This window comes from Pelobates fuscus, chromosome 12, assembly GCF_036172605.1.
Source record: "Pelobates fuscus isolate aPelFus1 chromosome 12, aPelFus1.pri, whole genome shotgun sequence".
NCBI lineage: Eukaryota > Metazoa > Chordata > Amphibia > Anura > Pelobatidae > Pelobates > Pelobates fuscus.
In genome coordinates this window covers 126,416,217-126,434,546 of record NC_086328.1, presented here as the reverse complement: position 1 = coordinate 126,434,546, position 18,330 = coordinate 126,416,217, and the positions used below count along the sequence as shown (strand labels likewise).

The window sequence follows — 18,330 nt, the reverse complement described above, 5'->3', positions numbered from 1 at the left end:
CTGTCTACCTCGAGTGTCTGACCCTCTTTGGATTTGATGGTCACAATGGCAAGTAACGTCACTAGTCGTGTGGTTTCATTTAAAAACCAGTGTTCCTATATAAATCAGTCAGTTCATAAATTAATGACTAGAAGAAAAAAAATAAAGCTAAATTAAAATGGACATCTCTTTATGACAAGCCTTACAGCATTGAATTATCTTGTTTTGATCAGTTAGTGCATGGTGTGTGGAAAATTTGCTTAAAAACAAAAATGAAATACAAGTGAAAACTGTGTGTGTGTTTTCAACATAATAATGTGATTACATACAATGTAACAAGCAAATCTGTGAATATGGTCCCATGGGGGGATTCTATTATTGAGTGTGTTGCAGAAAAACCCCTCCCTTTCCTATGCTACTAGCCTCATAAGGAAATCTGCAGTCCATCTGCGACCTCTTTGTTACGAGGCAGGTCAATAGCTGATAATTAGGACACTCCGTTGACCCAAAGTAGAATAAATATTCTTTTTACCTCCCATGAGGAACAGTAGCCCAGCCACATACTGCATTAGATCATGCCGCTTACAACAGCCCAGCACTCCTATTAACCACCCGAAAAGGATAATGGAAACAGCCATCCCGATAAAGCCAGCAGTCATCCTTCTCAGATCTGTGGGAGAGGAAAAGCTCATAGTAACAAAGTATTAGGACCACATCCACAGCACTAACAGCTAATACCAGCATATGATTTACAGAGAAATACATTTCTTCCCCATACCAGATTAAATAGAAAAATAATGCTAAAATATACACAAAGATGATCATTCTGTTTGCATTTTTCTCATATGTCCTAACAGACCAAAATCTGTCCCCTAAAATAGCTCTAATTTTTAAATATACTTACTAAGTTATGACATTTACCAAACAACTCGAGGTGGTTATTAAACAAAGTGCAAAACACAATAATAGTCAATTTGTAGTTCAGTCTTTTTAGACGTGTAAATATTGTGACAAAGATCTAGATATTATATTTCACACGTCATCATTATTAAAAGGAACACTCTAGTCACCATCACCACTACACACGGCTATATTGGGTACAGTGTTAAGAGTGCCTAAGTATTTGAATTTAAGGAAACAATATCTTTAAATTAAAAAGATAATTCTTTAGGATATCTAATCTATGTTGCAGCATGAATGATCTACCAAGCATATTACCCATTACTAACATTCCGATGTTAAAGAGACACACATAGCTTGCTGTAGTGGTTATGGTGCCAGGAATGGCCTGATGTCATCCAATGGTAAGATGTCAAACTATACTCAAATTGTTTGACAACTTAATTGGGTCCCCCCCGGGCACTCACGCCGAACCCGTCACATCCAGGTTTGTAGAGCAGGAAAAGTTGAATGGCTCTATAGAGCAAACTGTGCCAATGCAGAACATGCTCATTAGCTGAAAGTGCTCATCTGACAAGGATTGTGATCCTGCATTGCTCTGAGCAGTGACATTCAGCTAGTCAGGCTGGATAACACAGGATGCAGCACAGGTGCATATACAATTATTCCTTTGAATTTCACATTCAATAGTTCCTAATGACCCATAGCGAATCTAGCCTCCGGTTTTCCAAACAGAACACAGAGCTGCAATACACACAGATTGTTGGAATAAAATGTACTTACGGAGAGCATGCCACTCATCCTGTCGGATGGTCTTTGTGACGTTGATGGGCAAGTTGGGAGGCAGAGAAGATGAAGTATAGTGGTAACGCACTGGAGTGCAACGTTCAACAATTCCTAAAACATAGAGCACATTAAAAAATAACACTTTAGTTTTCAGAGGGAAGAAATGGTTAACTGCAGTCAAATGCATCAGTGCAGATCTCCCTCCTTCTGTATCCAACTGATCCCATCCCACAATGCATCTTCTACCCTTCGTTTGTAAGACACTAATCACTCAGCAAATGGCACCTGAGTTGCTAAATCACCTTAAAGTCCCTTAAATTATATTATTATTATTATTGGCATTTATATAGCACCAACTAATTCCGCAGCACTTTACAATATTATGAAGAGGGGGTGGGGGGAGGGGGGATTTACAATAAATGAGACAATTACACAGTGACACAGGAACAATAGGTAGATGAGGGCCCTGCTCAAACGAGCTTACAGTCTAGATGAGGTGGGATCAAATACACAACAGGGCAGCAAGGGTGACAGCCACCAAACCAGGGGGAAAAGAAGCAGAACTGGAGGTGAGAGTAGAGTGTGGTTCTTTCAGGAGAGCAAGAGACAGACTTTGGTAAGTATAGATAAGTTACTCTGGGAGTCCATAAGCATTTCTAAACAGATGTGTTTTGAGGGACTTCTTAAACCATGAAAGACTAGGGGAGAGTCTGATGGGGGGGTAGGCAGGCTGTTCCAAAAGAAGGGAGCCGCCCGTGAGAGGTACTGCAAGCGCGAGTTAGCAGTCAGGGTGCAAGCAGCGGACAGGAGGTGGTCACCGGCAGAGCAGAGAGACCGAGAAGGGGAAGATACACTTCAGTAATTGGACATGCTGCTCCTGGACTGAGCCACAGAAGTGTAATTAGGCACAAGTGAGTAACAATGTAACACAGGCCCACAAGGAACAGACTTCACCGTGCTCTTGGATACATACAGTTGCAAGAAAAAGTATGTGAACCCTTTGGAATGATATGGATTTCTGCACAAATTGGTCATAAAATGTGATCTGATCATCATCTAAGTCACAACAATAGACAATCACAGTCTGCTTAAACTAATAACACACAAAGAATTAAATGTTGCCATGTTTTTATTGAACACACCATGTAAACATTCACAGTGCAGGGGGGGGGGGGGAAGTATGTGAACCCCTAGACTAATGACCTCTCCAAGAGCTAATTGGAGTGAGATGTCAGCCAACTGGAGTTCAATCAATGAGATGAGATGGGAGGTGTTGGTTACAGCTGCCCTGCCCTATAAAAAACACACACCAGTTCTGGGTTTGCTTTTCACAAGAAGCATTGCCTGATGTGAATGATGCCTCGCACAAAAGAGCTCTCAGAAGACCTACGATTAAGAATTGTTGACTTGCATAAAGCTGGAAAGGGTTATAAAAGTATCTCCAAAAGTCTTGCTGTTCATCAGTCCACGGTAAAACAACTTGTCTATAAATGGAGAAAGTTCAGCACTGCTGCTACTCTCTGCTACTCTACCTAGGAGTGGCCGTCCTGTAAAGATGACTGCAAGAGCACAGTGCAGACTGCTCAATGAGGTGTAGATGAATCCTAGAGTGTCAGCTAAAGACTTACAAAAGTCACTGGCAAATGCCAACATCCCTGTTAGCAAATCTACAATACGTAAAATACTAAACAAGAATGGATTTCATGGGAGGATACCACAGAGGAAGCCACTGCTGTCCAAACAAAACATTTCTGCACGTTTACAGTTTGCACAAGAGCACCTGGATGTTCCACAGCAGTACTGGCAAAATATTCTGTGGACAGATGAAACCAAAGTTGAGTTGTTAGGAAGAAACACACAACACTATGTGTGGCGAAAAAGAGGCACAGCACACCAATATCAAAACCTCATCCCAACTGTGAAGTATGGTGGTGGGGGCATCATGGTTTGGGGCTGCTTTGCTGCGTCAGGGCCTGGACGGATTGCTATCATCGAAGGAAAAATTATTTCCCAAGTTTATCAAAACATTTAGCAGGAGAACTTAAGGCCATCTGTCTACTAGCTGAAGCTCAACAGAAGATGGGTGTTGCAACAGGACAATGACCTAAAGCATAGAAGTAAATCAACAACAGAATGGCTTAAACAGAAGAAAATACGCCCTCTGAAGTGGCCCAGTCAGAGTCCTGACCTCAACCCGACAGAGATGCTGTGGCATGACCTCAAGAAAGCGATTCACACCAAACATCCCAAGAATATTGCTGAACTGAAACAGTTCTGTAAAGAGGAATGGTCAAGAATTACTCCTGACCGTTGAGCACGTCTGATCTGCAACTACAGGAAATGTTTGGTTGAAGTTATTGCTGCCAAAGGAGGTTCAACCAGTTATTAAATCCAAGGGTTCACATACATTTTCCAACTGCACTGTGAATGTTTACATGGTGTGTTCAATAAAAACATGGCAACATTTAATTCTTTGTGGGTTATTAGTTTGAGCAGACTGTGATTGTCTATTGTTGTGACTTAGATGATGATCAGATCACATTTTATGACCAATTTGTGCAGAAATCCATATCATTCCAAAGGGTTCACATACTTTTTCTTGCGACTGTAGACTAAACTGAGGATAATAAGTAATTTCAACAAGTTGAAGTGCTGTGGGAGGTGCCACTCTGGCATACAGCAGATAAAAATAGGGGCTGGCAAGAACCCATCCAGCTGGCTGAACACACAGACAGATAAAAGACACACAGTAAGGGAATGGAATGATTTTGGGGTCCGGCATAATAACTGTGCTTTATAGAACACAAACAATGTCATGATTGCACAGGTCCAGAATGGGTTACGTTGTAATTGATAGAACAGATTTAGAACCAATTCATCAGACATAGATTCATCCACTGAATATGGAGTTGGAGACTGAATTGCAAATCTTAGGCCAGATTAGCCGAGTATTGTGCTGAATTGGAGAATGTTTCAATTTCAGTTACTTTAGCCTTAAATTTGCAATTCCATTGTCAATTTCCGCAATTCACACTTTAATTAATACTCCCAAATCCCTAGCAGGTTAAATCATGCTGATTTCATCCTCTAAAAGTCATTTTAATATTTAATCATGCTCATGGAGAAAGACATTAGTTTCTCAATGCTATCCCGTCTTTGTTCATGCTATAATGCACAGTCTAATTACACATGAACTGCAATCAGCTGTCTCATTCTATGTTCCAGATCTTTACACGTTAACGTATAGAGTGCTCCAAAACTGGCTTAACGTGTTAGACTTTAAAAGAGCCATTAAGAAAATCAACTGGTTTTCACATGAAGCAGAACAGAACTTGGCATGTTTACAAGTTATCTCCATCCAGGGAGCTGGTGCCTGGATAAAAATGATCGAGGTTAGTGGATTATAGTGGATTAAAGGAACTCTTCAATGGTAGGAAATGTATGCGGTTGTATCCGATTGCTTGAATTAAACAGGATGAAGTTCTGCCTTTTTTGTGTAAGAAATTAACGTAGAGGATCTAGATTAATTATTACTGCAGGGGGATTTACTAGGTGAATAATGACGGCTGAATAGTCCAGTGACTGTTAGCACGTTTAAGGCTTTCAGAGCAAGTTAGATGTTCTATGATTGGCTTTACATGAGGAGTGTAATGTATACTTGCCAAGTGTCCCTCTTTAAGAAGGAAAGTCCTTCTATGGCGCCCATATACTACGGGCCCTCTTTGGGGCCATAAAGATAAAATCTTTACGAAATTCTTATAAAACACAGTTTTGAAATTTCAGTGAAATAACAAAACAGTAAAAAGTGCACTACTTGGTGTTATGGTAAATGCTCCACTTGGTAAACAAAAACAGGAGTAGGTTACGCCTAAAATTACCAATATATAAAAACAATGATATTAAAAAATAATACAATGTAGTAAAAAGCAATAAAAAAACCAAGATAATACAAAGCAACAAGAAGTCCCAGGTTAAAATAACAGAAATGTATAAAAATAACAAAAAAAAGTTAAAACGGTAGAGACCTTTTGGAAATTCTTATTTTTGGGGGGATTGGGGAGTCAAAGAAGACTTTGGATCCGTATCCACATAGAGAGAAGAACAAAAAAGAAACCACAATGGTGTAGTATGCCACAAATGAGTAATGTGTGATGCGCAGATCTTTATGGTCTTACTCACATTTTATAGAGCCAAAACAATATTGTCGAAATGCATTGTGGTTTATTTTACATTTTATAGTACTATTATAGGAATATTGGCTACTTTTATTTTTGTGCCATATACCTTTTTTTCCCCCACTTTTATTTCCTCTATTTTATCCTGTTTACAGCTCCAAAGAAGACCTTACTAGGTGGATCTCCTAGGTGGAGATCATACAACTTGTGCCTTAAATATTTTATATTTTCAATTGGGTTTATACAGAGAACACTATTGCTCCCTGCTTTCTTTTGGGTTACCATATTGCTGAGATATCTGCTGGACGTATTCTCACAAATATCCCACCAGTGGGGGATCAACCCCTGCTGAATGCGAACTACACCAGAGTTTGTATTAGCTCTATAAAATGTGAGTAAGACCATAAAGATCTGCCATCATGCATTACTCATTTGTGGCATACTACACCATTGTGGTTTTCTTTTTTGTTCTTCTCTCTATGTGGATACGGATCCAAAGTTGTCTTTGACTCCCGTATCTCCACAAGAAAATAATTTCCAACAGGTCTTTTCCTTAAAGTTTGGGCTTTTTCTAGTTATTTTATAAACTTCTATTAGTTTAACCTTGGACTTTTTGTTGCTTTTTATTATTACTCAATATCATTGTTTTATATATTATTAGTTTTAGGCACAACCTACTCCTGTTTTTGTCTGCGTATTCATATCTTGCGTCTGTAAGGTGGTCCCATCAGCTTTAGGTGTGCTGCTTTACCTACTATAATTTATTTCTGTTTGGTTACTTAGCGCTGTCACTTCTGTTGTTTATGTCCACTTGGGAAAACCTGACTAAAGGCGGTTCTACCTCCGTCATGTTTTGTCACTTTTCCCAGCACACAAGGCGGAGATGTCCATCAATATCTGGGGTCTTTACAAACTATGAAAAGACCCCAGGAAGTGACTGATCTGCTTTAAATTCACTTTGAATTCTTGACAATTCTCACTTTAGAGAATAACCAAGTAAAAAAAAAAAAAAAAATAATAATAAATATATATATATTTTTAATTACAAAAGGTGCTGATACGGTCTTGGAATTCGATTTTGCATATATGCTACCTAAACTGGGAACATACCTGGGAATTTTAAATTCTAGGCTAAAAAGCAAAACTTCAAAAAGTTTACAACTCACCTCAGCTTAGCTATTTTGGCTTCAATGTGAAATTCCTTGATCAATTGCCAAAAATCCACTTGGGGAAATCCCAAATGGACCACATTTTCCTTTATTTTTCATAGCACTCCTCAGCACAAAATACTGAAGGGCAAAGGGAGTTTTGAAGGTCGAACTACTGTGAAAGTGACTGATCAGGCATAATTTTCCATAGCGTCACTCAAAAAGGTATTCACAGAGTCACACTTCGGCTGATCCAAAGCACAATTACTCTGATATGACAGGGGCTGATTAATATATGACATTGACCTTCCACGTTGCTGTCTTATTGTTATGTATCTCCTATGCTGGATTTGGCTAATTGATCTATAAAATGCCTTTTTCCCCCAGGTAGTGGTGGTATGAGCTAACCTGATGTTTAAGGAGTCACATTCTAGACAAGGTAGAATCTTGTAGAATTATTTATACTAGCTATAGCTCCCTGGAGTTTATAAAGCCTTAGGGAAATGTAACTATGATAAAATGCCAACATTTGTTGGAGCAGGGATGCACATTCATGGTTCTACAGTAGTGATGTCGCGAACATAAAATTTTCGGTTCGCGAACGCGAACTTCCGCAAATGTTTGAATGGGCGAACCCGGCGAACCGCCATTGACTTCAATGGGCAGGCGAATTTTAAAACCCACAGGGACTCTTTCTGGCCACAATAGTGATGGAAAAGTTGTTTGAAGGGGACTAACACCTGGACTGTGGCATGCCGGAGGGGGATCCATGGCAAAACTCCCAAAATTACATAGTTGATGCAGAGTCTGGTTTTAATCCATAAAGGGCATAAATCACCTAACATTCCTAAGTTGTTTGGAATAACGTGCTTTAAAACATCAGGTATGATGTTGTATCGATCAGGTAGTGTAAGGGTTACGCCTGCTTCACAGTGACAGACCAAACTCCCCGTTTAACGCACCACAAACAGTCCATTTGCACAACCGCAAACTCCCCATTTGCACAAGGTTGGATACCAAGCTAGCCATGTCCCGTTCCCTGTCCTCACTGATGTCATTGAAGGTCTCTTCCTGCACCCAGCCACGTCCAACACCAAGGGTCCCCGAAAGGTGACAACAAGCCCCCTGTATTATTTTTTTTAAATGTACACTACTGTTACACCAGATATGAGTTGCACTGGTGTGACACTGTGCCCTGGCAGACCCTGAAACGCACACGTGTGAAGGAAACTGACTGCTATTATATTACAGTCAAAAAAGTTTGTTTTTTTTTAAATGCAAGCTATTGTGACACCAGATATGAGTGGTGGCACTGGGCAAGTGGGCACAGTATACGCTGTGAGCCTGACACACACGCTGGCAGGCAGGCAACTGCAATTAGATTACACAGGAAAAAAAAAGCAGACTGATGTTCTAGCCCTAAAAAGGGCTTTTTGGGGTGCTGTCCTTACAGCAGAGATCAGATGAGTCCTTCAGGACTGTAGTGGACTCTGAATACACTAGCCTAGCTATCGATTTCCCTATTAAATCAGCAGCAGCTACACTGTCCCTCCTCTCAAGAATGCAGCTTCCGGGGGGCAGGGCCTAGCTGTCATGGAGGAAAGACGCACTTCGTGTGAGCTCCCTCAATATATCTCACTTTAAGCAGCTATCAACAAGCGAATTTCACCCCAGAAGAGGATGACCCAGCAATGTTGCTCCTACCTGACCGACCCGACATGCTTAATAGCGGTCAGCAACTCGACAGAGTCTTACTTACCTCCGCGTGGCAAGTGTGGCCTGGTGCTCACCGGACGGGAGAGGCGGCCGATCTCCCAATCCTGGGATGCCCAGGAGCAGCTACTTCCCGGCAGGAGCTCCGTTACCCCCCCCCCTCGGACCGGTGGGGGTTATCCCGGTCCACCGCTGAGAGGCTGTCTGGAGCTAATGGACGCACAGAGCACAGCCGCCCAGGCTGACATACTCATCTGCGACTCTCCCAATATGGCGGCAGCCGCGTGTCCTCCTGGTACCAGAAAAGCATGGCAGGATATTGAGTCTAAGCTGGACAGACTCTTTAATCAATTTTAAAAGCAAATAACAAGCAGGAAGCCCCAACAAGCTCCACCACAGCTAAACGAAGCAGTCCTCATTAAAATCCACCAACGCAAAAGGCGTCGAAGACGGGACCGGAGGCACAAACAGAAATGCAGAGCCTGCCCCACGTCAAGCACTTGCCTCCACCTTAAGCCACCACAATCCCGCACCGGACGTGAGGGGGGTTGATGTGAGAGTGAGGGGGGTTGATGTGAGAGTGAGGGGGGGTTGATGTGAGAGTGAGGGGGGGTTGATGTGAGAGTGAGGGGGGGTTGATGTGAGAGTGAGGGGGGGTTGATGTGAGAGTGAGGGGGGGTTGATGTGAGAGTGAGGGGGGGTTGATGTGAGAGTGAGGGGGGGTTGATGTGAGAGTGAGGGGGGGTTGATGTGAGAGTGAGGGGGGGTTGATGTGAGAGTGAGGGGGGGTTGATGTGAGAGTGGGGGGGGGTTGATGTGAGAGTGGGGGGGTTGATGTGAGAGTGAGGGGGGGTTGATGTGAGAGTGAGGGGGGGATGATGTGAGAGTGAGGGGGGTGATGTGAGAGTGAGGGGGGTGATGTGAGAGTGAGGGGGGGATGATGTGATGTGAGAAGGAGGGGGGTGATGTGAGAAGGAGGGGAGTTGAGGGGTGGGGGGGTGAGAGAGCCTACCTTTAGTCCCTGGTGGTCCAGTGGGCTCCCTGGTGGTCCGGTGGCCGCTGCCCCCGGTCTGCAGCTCCAGAGCTGCAGACCATGTAATTTTGCGAGACCATCAGAGCCATGGTGGGCAGCTCTGCTCACTGCGGAGCTGCAGACCGGTGTCTGCAGTGGCTGGCCGGGCAGCCAGGAGGGGCCTCGCACCCGGCGGCATACCGGGCAAGCCGCCGGGCCCCTTCCTGGTGTCAGGTCCTCGGTCAGTGACCGAAGACCTGACACAGTCTGCCCACAGGCGGTTTATACGCACGTTCAGCCTAGCATGCTCAAATATAACACACTTCTGTCAAAAAAAGAAATACTACAAAAAAAAAAAAAAAGGATGCAGCTTCAGAATTAATCTAAATTGTATGCTGTCTAGGAGGTGGGAGGGAGGGTCTGATGCTGATTGGCTGGAATGTGTCTGCTGACTGTGAGGTACAGGGTCAAAGTTTACTCAATGATGACGAATAGGGGGATCACAGAACATCGCATATGTTCGCTGTCCGTGGCGAACAACCTATGTTCGCCAGGAACTATTCGCCAGCGAACCGTTCGGGACATCACTATTCTACAGCAATTGCTGGACTATATTTCCCAAGATTCTCTGCTGGACAAGCTAGGAGGATTGGCAGTGTAGGATCGCAATTTGGCAATCTTACTCTAGAAATATCTAACTCATAACCACCATTGTAATAGAGAATCCTTGAATCGTACAACTGAGTAGCAGAACTAGCAGTGGAGGTAATAGTTTAAATTAATCATGTGTAGTACGGGTAGTATAGTTAGTAGTATAATCAAGTATCATGTTAGTATGACAGGCAGCTAGTAGTATAGTGACCAGTTGAGTTGTATTGTTAGAGAAGTACCGTTATACAGCTGATTAGTTCAGTTAAGTACTAGAAACAATGTACTAACATTTTATTTATAAAATATTTTACCAGGAAGGATACATTGAGATTTCTCTCGTTTTCAAGTATGTCCTGGGTTTGTATTTGTGGAATGTCCGTATTTCCAATGGAACAAGGTATCCCTTAGGCTGGTTTGCCCTGTCTGAATGTCCCAGTAGAAATCTTTGAGACACTAGCAATTATATCAATGTTTTGTGTTTACTGGACAGAACACAAATTCAGCATGTGACAAAGTCCACGATGTACAATCATGAAGACAGTGGGGTCAACCCGCATTAAACTGCGGTCTAGTGAGACCAGATGTTTGACATCAGATCCAGAGGATAACAAAAAAAATAAATATATAAATATTAATGCAGTGCATTTTTACACATCTACCTGTTAGGCATTTAACATCCATTTAAAGGCTTTTAGCATCCAATTGGAATAAAATACATTGAATAATAGCTGGTTAGCCATGGTATCTGCTCCAATAGGAAGGAAAGAAAAGCAGATGTTAAAGCCAGCCCATAGTGGTCACTATAAGGCTTTTTATTTATGGTTATATATAGCAATGATACAGACACAATTAGAGCTTTCTTATAATTCCAAAAGCCAATATTAAGTAAAATCTTAAAGAGACTCTATTGTATAAGGAATACAACAGGAATTCCTTTGACTATAGCCTCCGCCCCCTACCATGTGGCCAGCCACCGACATGGAAAGGGTTAAAAACTCCTTTTAAACAATTACCTAACTCCAGTGCTGATCTCTACAAGTGTATGATTTCTACAAGTGTAAATTTCTATTGAAATCTGCACTATTTCCATGTTGATGTTAAATAAAAACACAATCCTTCAATACCTTCCTTCCCTAATAGCATTGGGGTTTGTTCTGTAAGCTGCTAATCGTAGAGGACTGACAAGATAATAGTCATTTCTAGGCCCACGTAACCAAATTCGAAATATACTCCAACATAACTGGGGTAACATTGAAAATAAAATCTCTAATTCATCCATAGCCACAATTTACCCAAATTTTTAGTAAATCCCGCCATTTAAAAAAAAACAAACAAAAAAAACTGAGTGAGAAGTAATGATCAGTGTGTTAAAGTAAATATATTCGTATCTTAGACATGTCGTATCGGTGCTAAACTTTATAGACATGATTGTTTTCCTCTATCTAAATAGCTAGAGCATGTTACTTACTAAAATGGATCTTTGATGGAAGGGCCCATAGAGAATTCAGAACCATGGACAGCAGCCCAGCAAACTCACTAATTCAGCACCAAACTACAGTGGCTGCATTAAGATTCTATGGCATGCAGGCTCTCGGACTAACTGCCAAGTTCCTTCTTTCACGTTTTACTTTATAACACAGGATCATACTTTATTCATATTGTTGGACAGAAGACAATTAACAAAAGGTTTTAAAAAAAAATATATAAAAAAATTGAACAGGGGATGCAGTAATAAAAAAGCTGCAGTGCGAAAGGTTTAACCCTTCTGGTACTGTGTATGTGGAGGGGTGGTTCAGACAATGTCTGATACATCCCCATAATACATACATTCTCCCAAATTAGCAATTCATCCTCTCCCTTATTATAAAGGATTGGGGGATTGCCAAGCAGCCCTCTGTTAGAATAGATATATCCCTGAGCCACAGAGCCAGAAACGATCAATGTGGGTTAACCTGCATATCCTATATCAGGGATAGCCAACCTCCGGCACACCGGATGTTGTGGACTACATCTCCCATAATGCTCTTAAACCCATACTGCTGGCAAAGCATCATAGGAGGTTTAGTCCAAAACATCTGGAGTGTCTATGCCTGTCCTATACAATTTGGGAATCCTAAGCCTTATTGAACAATTACACTAATTACATTGTTTACAAACAACATTTAATAATAGCATTGTTTACAAACAATACGACTACTTATTATCCTCATTATGCCTATTACGTTTGTTTGATCGCCTATTATTTTATCGTATCACCTTGAATTAAAAGCAGAAAGAGATGGGAGACCTCTCGGAGGTTGTGAGTTGAGGATTTGTGGACTACAAGGCCCATCAAGTAAGCCAAGGACACCACTGCAGATATCAGTAAGCCTGCATCCGTGCTAGTTAGTTACGATTCCGGTATTTGCGTTTCATGTAACCTGGCAGTGGTGGTGTAGGAGAATGTACAAATACATTGCAGCCAAGATGCTCTATTGTAATGCGTTTTCTGCTAAAGCCCATCTCTCCCTTGTGGCCACTGACCCACATCAAACCCTCCTCCTCCGCCTCCTCCTCATCACAGAGCTGACTATAATCCAGGTACTGTATAGGCAAACCAGATGGGAGGCTGTAGCACCATGGGCTAGGCCTCGCCGGCCCCTTCACCCCCCCCCCCCATCCCTCTTAAAGATCTATTAACTCTGATCACTAGAAGTAATGAATCCCCAATCTGAGCAATTCGCCTAGACAGACCAGATCAGCTTTAAGAGACTTACACCCCCTCCCCCAATTAAAAACAACTCTCTTTGTATGACAATCAAATAATCAGAAGAATGGTATTCTCTTGTTTTTAAGCCATGTACCATTTATACACCTGATTGTACTGATTGTAGCATTCCAACAGAATACACAAAGACAATCACACCCCACATATAGACATTACAAGCCATGCTTCTATAATGTGCCCATATTATCACACCCTGCAGCTATACATATCATTCCTTGTTGCAGAGAATATTACATATTAAACACACCCCACATTGCATCATTAGAACCCTTGCAGCCATGACATTCAATACTCCAGTGCCAGAATGGATGTTCATTCCCCACAGCCCTCCCAAAAATCAACTTTATCACCTCAACCCCATGGGTAACAGTCAATATATACAAGGGATGCATTAATATACAATGAATGAGAAGACACACACACACACACTTACTGACAGTATCAGTATATTACATATCCGTATACTCCCCAAATTATACAATATATAGACTGCATTATATTATTACATGTGTTTATATACAGTCTATATCTTATTCATATTATCCTAATCTTCACATTAGTGATATATGGTGTTGGAGGTTATGTCCTCTCCCCCCCCCCCCCCATTTTATTGTTGTTATAATATGGTGCTAAGTTGACCCCCCCCCCCATATTATCTTCATTGTTATTATATGATGCTGTATAGGTGACCCCTCCCTGGCATTATAGGGGCTATACAGGTATCACCTAATTATTATTATCACTACTACATACAGATATATATATATATATATATATATACACACACACACACACACACACACACACACACACACACACACACACAGGTGACTCCATCAATAGAAGTATTGTAAATATTATATAATGCTGTATACAGGTGACCCATTATTTTTGTTAATATTATAGGTTGCTAAGCAGGTGACCCTGCTTATTACTATTAACAGGACTGTATACAGGTGAACCCCATCCATTCTAGTATAATACAGGGCTATACAGGTGACCCCTTTATTATGATTACATAGTGCTAGCCAGGTGGCCCCTTGCAGTAGCAGTAATAATAATAATAATAATAATAATAATAATAACATGCTTACCAGGCGACACCTTATTATATGCTGCAATATTATATTATTATTATTATAGTGTACACTCCTCTCCCCATATTATAATAGTGTACCCCTCTCCCATTATAATTATTATTATGGTGTACCCCTCTCCCATTATTATAATACTGTACCCTGTCCCTTCTATTATTTTAATATAATAATACTGTACCCCTCTCTCCCCCTAACATTATAATGCTGTACCCCCTCTCCCCCTCTAACATTATAATGCTGTACCCCCTCTCCCCCTCTAACATTATAATGCTGTACCCCCTCTCCCCCTCTAACATTATAATGCTGTACCCCCTCTAACATTATAATGCTGTACCCCCTCTCCCCCTCTAACATTATAATGCTGTACCCCCTCTCCCCCTCTAACATTATAATGCTGTACCCCCTCTCCCCCTCTAACATTATAATGCTGTACCCCCTCTCCCCCTCTAACATTATAATGCTGTACCCCCTCTCCCCCTCTAACATTATAATGCTGTACCCCCTCTCCCCCTAACATTATAATGCTGTACCCCCTCTCCCCCTAACATTATAATGCTGTACCCCCTCTCCCCCTAACATTATAATGCTGTACGCCCTCTCCCCCTAACATTATAATGCTGTACGCCCTCTCCCCCTAACATTATAATGCTGTACGCCCTCTCCCCCTAACATCATAATGCTGTACCCCCTCTCCCCCTAACATCATAATACTGTACCCCCTCTCCCCCTAACATCAGAATACTGTACCCCCTCTCATTAGAATACTGTGCCCCCTCTCCCTCTAACATTAGAATACTGTGCCCCCTCTCCCCCTAACATTAGAATACTGTGCCCCCTCTCCCCCTAACATTAGAATACTGTGCCCCCTCTCCCCCTAACATTAGAATACTGTGCCCCCTCTCCCCCTAACATTGTAATACTGTGCCCCCTCTCCCCCTAACATTATAATACTGTGCCCCCTCTCCCCCTAACATTATAATACTGTGCCCCCTCTCCCCTAACATTATAATACTGTGCCCCCTTTCCCCCTAACATTATAATACTGTGCCCTGTCCCTTCTATTATTTTAATACTGTACCCTGTCCCTTCTATTATTTTAATATAATAATACTGTACCCCTCTCTCCCCCTAACATTATAATGCTGTACCCCCTCTCCCCCTCTAACATTATAATGCTGTACCCCCTCTCCCCCTCTAACATTATAATGCTGTACCCCCTCTCCCCCTCTAACATTATAATGCTGTACCCCCTCTAACATTATAATGCTGTACCCCCTCTCCCCCTCTAACATTATAATGCTGTACCCCCTCTCCCCCTCTAACATTATAATGCTGTACCCCCTCTCCCCCTCTAACATTATAATGCTGTACCCCCTCTCCCCCTCTAACATTATAATGCTGTACCCCCTCTCCCCCTAACATTATAATGCTGTACCCCCTCTCCCCCTAACATTATAATGCTGTACCCCCTCTCCCCCTAACATTATAATGCTGTACGCCCTCTCCCCCTAACATTATAATGCTGTACGCCCTCTCCCCCTAACATTATAATGCTGTACGCCCTCTCCCCCTAACATCATAATGCTGTACCCCCTCTCCCCCTAACATCATAATACTGTACCCCCTCTCCCCCTAACATCAGAATACTGTACCCCCTCTCATTAGAATACTGTGCCCCCTCTCCCTCTAACATTAGAATACTGTGCCCCCTCTCCCCCTAACATTAGAATACTGTGCCCCCTCTCCCCCTAACATTAGAATACTGTGCCCCCTCTCCCCCTAACATTAGAATACTGTGCCCCCTCTCCCCCTAACATTAGAATACTGTGCCCCCTCTCCCCCTAACATTAGAATACTGTGCCCCCTCTCCCCCTAACATTATAATACTGTGCCCCCTCTCCCCCTAACATTATAATACTGTGCCCCCTCTCCCCTAACATTATAATACTGTGCCCTCTTTCCCCCTAACATTATAATACTGTGCCCCCTTTCCCCCTAACATTATAATACTGTGCCCCCTTCCCCCCTATGTTTATTACACTGAACCCCTCTCCCCCTATTATTATAATACTTTACCCCTCTCTCCCCCTAACATTATAATACTGTGCCCCCTTTCCCCTATTTCCATAATACTGTACCCCCTCCCCCTATTATTATACTGTACCCCCTCTCACCATATTATTATAATACTGTACCACTCTCTCCCTATTATATTGTGCCCCCTCTGCCCCTATTATTGTAATAACGTACCCCTTCCCCCTCTATTATACTGTATCCCTCTTATTATTATTATTCTACTGTACCCCCTCCCCCATTTCTATTCTACTGTACCCCTCCCCCATTTCTATTATACTGTACCCCCTCTCAACCTTATTATTACAGTGTACTACCTCCCCACTATTATTATTATAATGTACCCCCTTTCTCCCCTAATATATTGTTCCCCCTCTCCCTATTATTACACTGTACCCCGTCTCCCCTTATAATTATTAGAATGTACCCCCTTTCCCCCCATTATTATCACACTGTACCACCTCTCCCCCTACTATTATTACTACACTCAACCCTCCCCCCCCCCTATTATTACACTGTACCCCGTCTCCCCTTATAATTATTAGAATGTACCCCCTTTCCCCCCATTATTATCACACTGTACCACCTCTCCCCCTATTATTATTACTACACTCAACCCTCTCCCCCCCTATTATTACACTGTACCCCCTCTTCCTTCTATTATTACACTGTACCCCCTCTCCCCCTATTAATATTATCATTATTTTATTGTACCCCCTCTCCCCTCTATCATTATTAGAATGTACCCCCTCCCCCCTATTATTACACTGTACCCCCTCTCACCCCTGTTATTTTATTGTACCCCCTCCCCCTCCCCGGTTACCTCTGGCTATTAACCCCTCGGTGTCCGTGTCGAAGCCCTCCCGGTGACATTTCCTCCACAGCCCGGACACGGTGGAGTTGAAGCGGCGGGAGCAGTCCATGGCCAGGTAGGGGCGGAGTGGGGGGATCTCTCGGGCCCCCCGGGCCGGTATGAGGGGGTCCCCCACCCTGGAGATGAGGCGGACCCCCCTGGGTGTGAGCTCCCCGCCCCTGGGGGCCCGGCTCCTGGGGGCCCCCCGCAGCGGGAGATGCTGGCCCGGGGTGTACATGTATCCGGGGTCGTTCCGTTTGCCGCCCGGTTTCCAGCATCGCTCCCGGTGTCTCCGGGCGTCCGTCTCGTACCAGTGATCGGTGCACAGAGCCACCGCCAGCAGGGCCAGCGCGGCCATCGCCAGGCACAGCCCGGCCCCGGCCAGCAACCGCATCCCCCCGGGCAGGACACCGACACCGGCTCCGGTACCGGCAGCAATCACTGCCCCAACACCGGCCGCAGCGGCAACAGCATCCACCGCTCTGTATCACTGCAGCCGGGAGAATGGGAGACCGGGGGCGGAGCCTGGACAGCCAGCCCTGACAGTGGGATACATTGTAACAATATAATATATACAGCCCTGACACTGGGATACAATGTACCAAAATAATATATACAGCCCTGACACTGGGATACAATGTAACAATATAATATATACAGCCCTGACACTGGGATACAATGTAACAATATAATATATACAGCCCTGACACTGGGATACAATGTACCAAAATAATATATACAGCCCTGACACTGGGATACATTGTAACAATATAATATATACAGCCCTGACACTGGGATACAATGTAACAATATAATATATACAGCCCTGACACTGGGATACAATGTACCAAAATAATATATACAGCCCTGACACTGGGATACAATGTAACAATATAATATATACAGCCCTGACACTGGGATACAATGTAACAATATAATATATACAGCCCTGACACTGGGATACAATGTACCAAAATAATATATACAGCCCTGACACTGGGATACATTGTAACAATATAATATATACAGCCCTGACACTGGGATACAATGTAACAATATAATATATACAGCCCTGTCACTGGGATACAATGTAACAATATAATATATACAGCCCTGACACTGGGATACAATGTAACAATATAATATATACAGCCCTGATACTGGGATACAATGTAA

General features: G+C 42.9%; 1 protein-coding gene across 1 annotated transcript in view; it reads right to left on the bottom strand.

Moving 5' to 3' along the window:
• Positions 1–17,681, bottom strand: part of LOC134579202 (transmembrane protein 178B-like) — a 31,623-nt gene extending 13,942 nt beyond the window's left edge. The window contains exons 1-3 of the mRNA XM_063438409.1: positions 17,125–17,681; positions 1,663–1,776; positions 512–649 (exon numbers count right to left, since the gene is read on the bottom strand). Of these exons, the coding sequence (XP_063294479.1) occupies positions 512–649; positions 1,663–1,776; positions 17,125–17,548 (676 nt within the window). The 5' untranslated portion in view covers positions 17,549–17,681. The remainder of the gene's footprint in view (positions 1–511; positions 650–1,662; positions 1,777–17,124) is intronic.
• Between the last annotated feature and the right edge of the window lie 649 nt (positions 17,682–18,330).